At 38.0% G+C, this 11,768-nt stretch overlaps 2 protein-coding genes across 2 annotated transcripts in view; both read left to right on the forward strand.

Moving 5' to 3' along the window:
• The window catches only part of LOC145487795 (uncharacterized), a 167,839-nt gene that overhangs the window by 41,139 nt on the left and 114,932 nt on the right, over positions 1-11,768 (forward strand). The window lies entirely within an intron of this gene.
• LOC145487828 (small ribosomal subunit protein bS16m-like) lies at positions 7,246-8,614 on the forward strand. The gene is made up of 3 exons (XM_081466625.1): positions 7,246-7,980; positions 8,141-8,211; positions 8,344-8,614. The coding sequence occupies exons 1-3, from the start codon at positions 7,864-7,866 to the stop codon at positions 8,429-8,431; spliced, it is 276 nt and encodes a 91-aa protein (XP_081322751.1). The 5' UTR covers positions 7,246-7,863; the 3' UTR covers positions 8,432-8,614.

The raw sequence follows: 11,768 nt of genomic DNA on the forward strand, positions 1-11,768 counted from the left end.
TGTCCTTCGTTTGGTAACAAGTGCATTTTGAATTTTAGAGTTATGGCAGTGCGGAACATCGCGTTTGTCGAAAAATATATACTTATCTCATGATTTTTAGCCCTTCGTGAAATAAAAGTAGCAGTTAAGTGTTCATATGTTGGTTTGTGCAGAATAGGCAATCAATGGCCTAGATAACCAAGAAGATCCAGATTGTCACACTATTTTCCGGCTGCCATATTGGCGAATCTTTGCTGAGGTCATTTTTTTACATTTTTCCTCATTGACATACTACTATGCACGGAGAAGGCATCACGCTAGACACGAATTGACTACAACAATTTAAAGACCTTGTGAAATTTAGTAATTGGTGAAACTTTTGGCTCTTTGGCAAAAATATTCGAGGAGAAATTGGCCTTCAAAAACCGCCAAATTTCTGGGTGGCAAACGCCCTAATGAGCATTTACATTCTTTGTTAAATTTTGAGTTTTTAAACCCGCTTCGCTCAAACATTATTCAATACATCGAGCTCAAATTCCTTGACACAGTTGATCGTGCTATGCCCTTTCAATATTCAGAATTTCCATCAGAAACTGTATCACTTATGGGGCAAATATTGTAAACAAAGATTCGCCAATTGGTGTACCACGGAGGTACACCAATACGGCGGCACCATACTGAGCTCTTTAAATTTGTGCAAAACATTTAGGCAAATAACTGAAGTTTGGGACGGCGCATAGGCCTAAAACCTGGAGAGGAGTCTTCTTTATTTATCTTCAATAAGATCAAATTTCCTTGTTTTTTTCCTATTGCACGACAGTGAAAACGATCTATTGTAGTCCGGTTCTCTGACTAGCTGTGCGTTTCCAAGATTTTTTTCAAGATTTAAAATCCTTCTTTACTCGACAAAAGCAAACAAACAAACAAACAAACAAAAAACAGAAGAAGTCCTTTTTAGAGCAATCTTACTTTTAATTTGGCTCATTGTGATACCGTCAAGAGTTATACGGCTGTACAAACAGTACTCTTACATGAAGTTTGCAATGTGTGAGAAGTGACGAACTGGAAGATTAAAATCTTTCAATTGAGATACTTCACTTTTTATTCTCGAGAATACTACTCAAATGCAAAGGATATATACATGCAAAACGACAGTTCGATGTATCATTTATCTCGGCTTAATGGGAAAACTAGTGAGCATTCACGAGATGATTTTATTGATAAGCTGCGGCCATGTATTAATTACTTACTACCACTTCCTCTTCATTTAAATTTTTCTCAAAAAGAAACCACCATTGTTCTCAATTTAGCAAAATACTTTTTTTCCCTTATCTCAATTTCCACAACTTTTGGTTATGGTCTTCATCAATGCCTTGAAAAAAACAATTACGAGAAATAATATTCGATGGTTTCAGGTTGACCTTCAGCATAACGAACTGAGTGGTAACTTTTAACACATCCCATGCTCAAAATGTATATTCTCATTACTGGTTTTATCATATTGTTTTAAATGTTAACTCTGAGAATTTAGTTTTTCAAAGTGGTAACTCTTAAGTACATTCCATGCTCAAAATGTGTATTCTCGTTACTGATTTTCTCATATTGTTGTTAATATTAGTTCTAAGAATTTGGTTCTTCATGAAGACAATATTTTCTAGTTTATCAGTTTCTGAGATTTTCATAATTCTTTCGCTGCTACTGTCAAAAGTTAACGAGAGTAGAAATAATGTACTTATCTGAGATTTGATGTTTCCAATAGTCAACTTGTGCCAGAGTCCAACGGTACATTGCGATCCAAGATGGCCACCCTTTCTGTCAACAGTGATATATCAGCCGCCTGGAGCGAGAGAGACAGAAAAAAGAATATTTAATCAACACTACCTTGTCAACTAATACATTTACAGCAGTGTTAGATACAGTTGATAACTATGTAAATTTTCAGAAAACAGTAGTGCTTTGATATGTTTTCGAATTTTAGCATTTTCTTCAAAAATGAAATAGAATTCCCATGGAATCCACGATGGGTTGTATTGTTCGCGCTTCTAAGAATCAAGGACAATGCTTTCTAACTTGGTTATAATATAAGCTTGCTATTAAAATTGGATTTAATGATTATTAAAGAATCTTTTTTATGAATATTTACGTCGTGGTATTCTCCTCTTCACCTAAACGTTTTCAGACGCTTAAAATTCCAAGAACGTAAAATGAAAAGTGCAAGATTTTCCTTCACATAATAACTCCACCCTCCACGCTTTTGTCCTCCACGCGTTTGTCCTCCAAAACAAACGGTAGTCTCATTGTAATAATTATTATCGAACATAATACAGTGCACGTGTATTGTACTGATATAAATTATGGCATTTTCTGGACAACAAGACAACCGTACGCTTATATGCAGCAATGGTACAAAACTTGAAAATCTATCAATTTTACAATCAGAATTAAGATTTTTAACACTCTTGGAGTGTAAAGATACGAAAACCATTTTCTACTTATCTGAGCTGAGATGTTTTTCCAATAGTCATCGATCGTACGCCAGAAGTGAAGCTCTGCACACTGCCATCCAAAATTCAGTCAACGTTGCTGAAATTCAATTAATTAAGGTTGATGAATAAATCCAGAAACTCGTGAACTGTCCTTCAACACATCTTTGGTCATCCTGGAGATAGCAGAGCAAACGGCAGCAACTTTAGTTATTTAAACACCTAGGTTTACTTATGATTATTTCATGGACAGATAACTTGCTCACCCAAAAACTTGTTGGCATGTTGTGGTCAGAAAGTTGAACTATAATAAATGGCCGTCACAAATTAAAACAATCGATTTGGAACAACGCTTCATCTTTCATGTATTTCTATTCAACTTGGTAGCGTAAGAATGAGTTGATAATGAAGGACAGCAGCCATTTACGATAAAAGATATGCTGTAAGGTTGATTTACTTACTTTTTAAATTAATCCTCTTCGTTCTCTGTGGGACACAAGGCAGCCAGAATCCATCTACATCTCTATTTTGTACGATATGTTGTTCCTCATTGAGCTCATGGCAGGCGCCAGGTGGTTTTTGGCCGACCAGGTTTGCTGTTGCCAGTTGGTGTCCATCTCTAGGCAACCATGGGAAGTGTGTGGTCAATCCATCGGATTCATCTGCGTTTGATTTCCATGACAACATTCTGGCAATAAGTTTTTCTGTCAACGGATCAGAGATAAAGAGCAATATTCACTGCTTGCAGACATTGACGTCAATTGTTTTGAATTCAATTTTTGTAAAACCAAACAGTTCTTTGTTTCAAAAGCCAATTGCTCTCGTGTTGGCGAACAAATAACAATATAGCTAGCCTAACGAGCTTGCGAATCTTTTCCTGCGCTGAGAATTTTGCTATTTTTTGCTCATTTTCCTCATTGAACTACGCCTATAGGCTCGTCAGTTAGCCTCAGCTCAGATAAATTTTTTTTAGAATTAATAAACGAATTTGCCAGTGTAGTCAATAAGTTAGAAGTTCTTAGATTCTTGCTATGGATTTCAAAAAATTCTTTTTTTAAACAGAAAAACATGATCGCAGGACGATAAACTGAAGCATTCTACGAATGGATTATGTCAAAAAAAAAAACAGTAAAGCTTTAGTGCCACCAAATCGTAAGATCTTAGACTCGGTACACGATTTCCTGTATTTGTAAGATAAATGAAAAATGTTTTAACTTAATGGTACGAAATAAATAAATACGTGTCACTTTTGTCTGTGGGTTAATTTTAAGCAAAAATACGTCCAAACACGAGACTCGTCCATTAAAATTACGAAACATTCAGCACCAAGGCATACAAAATTACCAGCGACATGCACTCATTTTGAAATCGGTCACATTCTTTATTAAATTGCAAACCGGTTCTAATGTCACGTCTGAATGCCCCTAAACTGGACTTAGCTGCAAAACTTCAAAAGATTATATTAAATGAAATCTAGCGACAACTGTGATTCACTTATCTGAACTTCAACGGAGTTGTTGTCAACATGAAACTTGCCAGGAGTCCATAGCTGGTCGTGCTACACTTCATTTGAATTGGTGAATGACGCCTGTCACTCCAATTCAATTCCTTTGAATACAACATTACTACCTCTGGTCAATCCTTGTGAAAAAACAGGAAAGTCATGGTTAAGTTTTTCGCGTGTTGACTCTAGCAAAACTGACTTGAATGAGTATCAGTATCAGTTAACGGACGTCTATCGGCCTTGCACGTAACAAAACTCCCTCAAAATGTGGAATAACACTTTTAAACGACTACCAACAAAGTGGTACACTGCAGTGGGAACGAACTGAAGATTAGTTATAGGTTTTGATATAACTACATAACTGTTCTCTTCGTATCAGAGCAAAGGCAAAGGCGGTTGGAATTTTCTCTTTTTGTAACAGTTAAATAGAGTGTACATGGTGGCGCTCCGAGGTGACGAAACAAATTGCGAATGACAAAGTCAAACGGCAAACCAAGCAGATTATCAAGCTGTAAACAAACATTTTGTTAAAAATAATCATTCAGTTACCCACAAGAGAAATGTTTGGTATTCGGTTTTTCAACTTCGCCTAAATGCAATCTTCGGTGTCAAGGAAAAACACATGCCCCTCGAAGCTTTCACAGCATTGAGGAAAGTTTTACTATACCATTAAATGATCAAATTGAAAGACGGGGGAAACAGCTAGGACACGTAACTAGCTATAGAAAATGTAGACTTACCTGAAGGAAACACATCGACTAAGATGTCTTCGCCCTTGCCTTCAATTCAACGGCGATAAATAAAGAAAACATGGACTTGCCTGAAGGGAGCACAGCGACTAAGATGTCTTCGCCCTTGCCTTCAATGCAACGGCGACCGACGCTAAAATGGGTGTGTCATTCTACACTTCTTTATATCTACCCACATTAAAATTCATTACAGCCACGAGAAATATGCTTTGAACAAAAGAAATGCATCCCACGTTAAGATTGTGTGCTTTGAATTGTGAAAAATGAGCAACTTGGGAGAAAAACACGCACGTGAAAGGAATTTTGATCCGAATATGCTATGTTTGTAGTTAATAGGCCAATTTTGATATATTAAAATTGTAACTTGGCTCCGCGAGGCTTAACGGAAAATTAAAAAAAGAAGTTAATTATTCATCAATTAGACCCGAGGCGGTCTCTTTTGTTTTATTCTCCTAAGCCTCGGAGCTAAGTAAGACATTTAATAAATCGAAATTGGCCTCTAACTGTCGAAAATCCCATAGACAAGAACACCGCGGTGAAGCGTCGTAAAACGTACTTTTGGTCCAGCTAAATAATTACAGTTGCGTCATAATTCAACTTTAATAATGACGAAATTTATGCGCGCGCAAATTATGACGCATACTCAATTTTCTTACCTCTTTTTCACGTCTTTGGAAATTATCTTTGGAAGAAAAACTTTACTCTGACAATGAATAAGCTTACGCAATCGCATGAAGATCTAACCGTCGATACAACCAACATTTTTAATTTTGAGCGTAAAAATTCCTGCGGACGAAGTACGGTGGAAAGAACGTGCTGCACTACGGTATTTTAATTTAGCGCTTCTATATCTAGAATTTAGTTTCTTTGTAGAATTTAAATCTTGCCATTTGTTCGGTTTCTTTTTAACATTTTCTTTAGTTCTCATAATTTCTCGTGATTTTTTTTTACGGAAATAGCCAAAATTAAGCTTATTTAAAGGAGCTCAGTCACGGTTTGCGCAAATTGAAAAGTTTAGCCTCAATTTTTCAAATTCGTAGTTTGCAATCCGTGTTAATCTTCTCCATCCTTAGCCATCCTTGTTCCTTTATTGTTTATCATTATGTCTTTGGTGTTTTTCTATCTTATTAAACTGTTATTTTTCAGGTTTCCTGTACCTTCCGTATCTGAAGGTTTATCCTGTCCATTTGACGCGGTGAAACCGCTTTTTGACTGCAAAAGTACACAAAGGAAAGGTTAACAAAGATTGCCAGAGATAAAGTTCGATAGACTGTAAACAACAATTCTATTGTCGTTCAGTCAAGCATAATCCGAAATCACGATGCGTAATTTGCACTCGTGTTACACTTGAACGGCACTGCTCTCAGCCAATCAGAATCGTTTGATTTTTTCATGTATATTATTAATTTTGTAAGTACACTCAATCCTGGACATAAGTACATTTGTTCGCGGTACAGCTGGCCTTCTTACAGGGCTGGGTGACTTAGCTCAATATGTAGTTCTCATAAAACATTCCCACTGCATGTAATTCTCTTGGGCTACAGTGTAAACGTTACAGAAGTTTGCAAATGTATTACAACATTCTTTGCATTAATGTACTTGAGAGTGAATGAGGGTGAATGATGGTGAATGAGGGTGAATGAAGGTGAATGAGGGTGAATGAAGGTGAATGAGGGTGAATGATGGTGTATGAAGGTGAATGACGGTGAATGAGAGTGAATGATGGTGCATGAGGGTGAATGATAGTGAATGATAGTGAATGAAGGTGTATGAAGGTGTATGAAGGCGAATGGGGGTGAATTAAGATGAATGAGGGTGTATGAAGGTGCATGAGGGTGAATGATGGTGAATGAAGGTGTATGAAGGTGAATGATGGTAAATGAAAGTGAATGAGGGTGAATAATGGGGTATGAAGGTGCATGAGGGTGAATAAGGTTGAATGATGGTGAATGAAGGTGTACGAAGGTGAACGAGGGTGAATAGTGGTGTAGGAAGGTGCAAGAGGGTGAATAATTGTGAATGATGGTAAATAAAGGTGAATGAGGGGAATGATGGTGAATGAGGGTGAATGAAGGTGAATGAGGGTGATGGAGTATGAAGGTGAATGATGGTGAATTAAGGTGATTGAGGATGAATGAGGGTGAATGATGGTGTATGAAGGTAAATGAAGGTGAATGATGGTGTATAAAGGTGTATGAAGGTGGATGAGGGTGAGTGGAGGTGAATGAAGGTGTATGAAGGTGAATGAACGTAAATGTTGGTGTATGAAGGTGAATGAGGGTGAATAAAGGTGAATGAGGATGACTGATGGTGAATGAAGGTGAATGAGAGTGAATGAGGGTGAATGATGGTGAATGAGGGTGAATGAAGGTGAATGAGGGTGAATGAAGGTGAATGAGGGTGAATGATGGTGTATGAAGGTGAATAATGGTGTATGAAAGTGTATGAAGATGAATAGAGGTGTAGATAGGTGAATGGAGGTGTATGAAGGTGAATGGAGGTGTATGAAGGTGAATGGAGGTTTATGAAGGTGAATGGAGGTGTATGAAGGTGAATGAAGGTGTATGAAGGTGAATGAGGGTCAATGAGGGTGAATGAGGGTGAATGATATTGTATGAAGATGAATGAGGATGAATGATGGTGTATGAACTGAAGGTGAATGAAGGTTAATGCGGGTGTATGAGGGTGAATGAAGGTGAATTAGGGTGAATGAGGGTGAATGATGGTGAACGAGGGTGAATGAAGGTGAATGAGGGTGAATGAATGTGAATAAGGGTGAATGCAAGTGACTGAACGTGAATGAGGGTGTATGAAGGTACATGAGGGTGAATGAACGTGAATAAGGGTGAATGCAAGTGACGGAACGTGAATGAGGGTGTATGAATGATCGTGGATGAGGCTAAATGAAGGTAAATAAGGGGAATGAACGGAAACAATGGGTGAACTAGGTATTATCAGCAGTGTTGGGTATGGTCAGCGGTTTATTATCAAAAGGCTCGCAGCCATTCTTACAATTAATGGCTACTCTGTCTGCATTCTGCCGCCATATTGTTCGTTGGCCATTAGAAGTCTGGGTTCTAGTCACCAGCTCCTGAGCGATTTTTTGCTTGAAACGCCTGACTGTTTTAGCTGAAAGGCTATTTCGACCATGAAGCCTCCAATAGTTACTTTACGTTTTGCCCTCTATGGCTGCAAGAATAGGCCTTTCTTTTTCATCGTGGCAACCAACAGAAAAAGGCCTAGAAACTATGGATATCTGGAGCAGGTGAGGAATACTTATATCCACGGTTATAACTTATTAGCTTTGTTTTGGGATGCGGTGTAAACAGTCACATGTGCATGACCTGTACATGTTACTGTATGTAAAAGTTCAAGACGAGACTAGAGTATTAACGAAACAAAAATCTATCTATCAATTCATCTAGGTGGGGACTTTCGATCCAATACCTAACACCAGAAATGAAAAGCTGGCAAGCTTAAACATGGATAGAATAAAGTAAGTTGAGAAGTCACCTGAATTATGTTTCATAAGGCAGTTATAAGTTTAAGTTATAAGTTATAAGTTATAAGTTATGAACTGCGATATGTCGTGAGATTAGATATAAGAATTACTTGTGAATTGTTTCAGATATTGGTTATCGGTAGGAGCAAGACCTTCAAAACCGGTGGCTATTTTACTAGGAATGGTAAGTAACTTTAAGAGCCAGTGCCCATAATTATGGACCAAACAACGGCACAAGTCGAAAAATCGATTTTGCTCATTTTTTGCCCATAGATTGGCCCTAGCTAGTAAACAAACGGACCATAGTTAGTTTCTACTAATGCAGCTTTTTTGGGGAGAAATTTGCGAAAAACGATTTTTTTCCGATTAGGCTCGAAATCTACTTCCGGTTTTGCTGAATTTTCCGAATATTTGATTACTTCGCGCTCCGCAGAACAGCTACTTGAGAATCTTTCAATGGTCTTTACATTCAGCTCAGGTCTTCATGGTATGACTGAGCGAAAAATAAAATAAATCGAGGCTTCGTTTCAGCCTGAAACGAGATCGAACACGAACGGAAAATATTACGATGTGTTTCAAACGAATTATAGCACTAAAATATCGCCAAATTTTTCTATGGGCTATAACTTTAAATGCCATAAAAACACTTTATACGGGTTAACTGTACACCCACCTGTTTGAAAATCAAAAAATATCTCTGGGCAAATGGTTTTAAGTCGCCCGCCTTGGCCTGTGCTTCTCATGAATTTTTCCCTGAACCGCCGTGAGAATGTAAACAATTGCGTGACTCTGGCGGTCACCCTGAATACATAATTCGTTTCCAACAAATCGTAGATGGCTATCTTAGAACATTTGGGTGAAAAAAGAAAAACATAATGGACCACTTTTAACTTTTATATTTTGAAAGTCATCGCTTTGGAAATTTCGTTAATTAAAAACGCCAATTAAAAGCAATTTACTCGGAGTTCGGGTGTTACTGCTATGTCGTTTTAGGCTGTCGTTCTTTCTCTGATCATTTTAATTACAAGAACGAGTTCTAGAAAGAAAATCGTTCTAAGTTCATTTGTTAAGCGTAATGAAAAGTTGATATTGTTGGTTTGTAGCCTTACGTGATCTGAAGGAACGCTACAGTGAGTAAATTTGTATTTGTTGATTTCGACGGATCGATTTTCGTTTAAACCTTTTTATTTGTGCCAGCACATTTAGTGCTTTTTCTCCTGCTAAAAAGTCGGAAAAAGAAAGTAAACAAATCCTAAAAGACATAAATAAGAGGCATCGACAGTGCGAGTGTCTCGGTAAGCTGTTAATTTGAACAACTACTGTGCTGGACGGATTGCTTTCCTGGTTACCCACGTACTATACATAGTTCATTGTGCGCGAATGTTTCTGTTTCAAACAACTGAAATGCTCAGTGCTTTTTCCTTTTTTTCTTCAGTCTTAAAACTTAAGGTTAAAGTTAGGCTAAACCCTAAACTGTTTTGGCGGCTAACCTATTTTTGGCTAATTGCTTAATCAAATTATATATATATTTCATTGAAATTCGCTCCTCTGTGACCGACTTCCGCGAACAAAACAAGATGGATGTTCGCTGTTCATTTAAGACTACAATCCTGGTCAAAAGTGTTGGGACAGTTACGGCAGATGACTTCACAGGCAGCCTCTCTTAAGACCAAAACCGCGCAAGCCCGCCTACCCCCTCCCCCTGTCAATGTTGATAAAAATCTTGAAGAAAAAAAATCCTTGACAATAGCCTCAGAATAGCCTCGTTTCAAGAGTTGTTCGCCTCCTAGAACAGTATTCTCGAACTAAAGAGACGATAAGATAGATATTCACGTCTTATTCCAATAATAGCGATTTTTCAGCAATCGCGTTTGGTTCCAACACAACTGTCTAACCACTTTCTATTGTCCCTTTTTCCTTTTTTCCCACATCCAATCTAGTCTTCAGAATAGCTTCATTTTCATGCAACATTGCTAGGGGAGAGGGGGGGGTCAATTGTACTTGCTTCCATTCATCTTTTGTTCTAAAACGTTAAGGACGTAGTTGAAATCGTGGGTTTCAGCGCGCAAAAATGGGAGGTGTCCCAACAACTTATGGCCAGGATTGCAGGTTTACACTAGAGGAAATTGTTCCGGATTCGTGATGAATCCAGAATGTTTTAGTGCCGGATTGATTTTGCCATTTACACAAAAGTGGACGAAACCGAAATAAAAACCCCCCGGTTTGGTCGTGTCTCCGGAGATTTTGAATCCGGAATTTAAAGTGGGAACTTTGAATCCGAAAACTTTTGAATCCGGAGAGTTTTGTCGTGTGAACGATTTTCTCTCGAATCCAGATATTTTTCCGCCTGTGATCTTTTGAGTTTGCGGTGGAACGAAAATGGCGGATTACATGATCCAGTCGTAGTCGAGTCGTAGGCGCATTGATGGCCATTTGATGGCGGTCGCTGGGTGATTACCTCGTGCTGTTTCAGGTGTAGGTAATCACTTTTATAATGGGTAATGCCATACTCCTCAGAAACCGTGCCCAATTTATACTTTACTGCGCAGATGACGACGATGGCACGATCGAAAACCTCGACGGTTTTCGACCCTAAACCCTAAGTAAATACCTGGAGGAACCTGGCATGATGGACAACAGTACCGTGGTCAGCGAGTTGAAAGAAAACTTCAGACTGTCTCAACCTAGCCATAGCCTTATTTTCGGAGGCATTTTGTTTCTCGTTGTCGAGGTAACAAACTGCTTGTTAACCATTCCATCATGAATGTTCCCGGAGTTATCGTCGTGTACAAACGATTAAGAATCCGAATATCCTTTCACTGTAAACCCCTACTAATCCGAATACTCTAAAATTGATGAATTCGGGAACTCCTTTATTGTAAACCTAGTCCTAGATCGACCACTGTAATGTTTATTTGTCTACCAGTGTTTCGATCTGCAAATTTCAGTTAATTGATCAAACAACCAAAGTAGAAAAGATGGATTTTTTTTCCCAGTATGATTGAAACTTAAACGCAATTTCTTCCTCGGCTAATTCAATTCAAGGAATTCCGGGTTTTCTAGCTGAGTTTGAGCATATTGTGTAGGTACAAATTTTCTACACAGCTAGAAGAGCTGAGATGCCGTCACGCAGTTAGTAGTCTATAGAAATTATGGTATTTCCACTTGACTTTATTTGTCAGTCAATGATTCAGTTGCAATAAATCATAGAGGATTGGTTAAGTGTATCTCTGAAACTGCTACTGTGTTGTAAGTTATCAGTGAAATCAATAAAATAAACAAGTGTTAAAATCATTTCCCGGAGTACTATAGTAACGTTCTTTATCATGGATGTCGTGGGTGTCGCAATGCAAATGAAAAAACATATATATTTATACTAAGTTAAACAAAAAAAACAAAAACAAAAAACAACAAAAAAAACATTTTCCATTATTTTATCCACACAACGTTTCAAAAATTGCTTTCATCGGATTGCTGGAAACGAATATTTTACTCGAGAGTGGCTATCCGCGTCACGCAATTGCTTACATTCCAACGGCGGATTTTGGGCA

This window comes from Orbicella franksi, chromosome 1 (genome assembly GCF_964199315.1).
Source record: "Orbicella franksi chromosome 1, jaOrbFran1.1, whole genome shotgun sequence".
Classification (NCBI taxonomy): domain Eukaryota; kingdom Metazoa; phylum Cnidaria; class Anthozoa; order Scleractinia; family Merulinidae; genus Orbicella; species Orbicella franksi.

Excerpts from the sequence above, each read along its gene's own strand:
- LOC145487828 (XM_081466625.1), top strand. The coding sequence starts at position 7,864 with ATGAAGCCTCCAATAGTTACTTTACGTTTTGCCCTCTATGGCTGCAAG. Across the intron at positions 7,981-8,140 it reads ACTATGGATATCTGGAGCAG|GTGGGGACTTTCGATCCAAT; the intron begins GTGAGGAATACT and ends CAATTCATCTAG. Across the intron at positions 8,212-8,343 it reads TTAAACATGGATAGAATAAA|ATATTGGTTATCGGTAGGAG; the intron begins GTAAGTTGAGAA and ends GAATTGTTTCAG.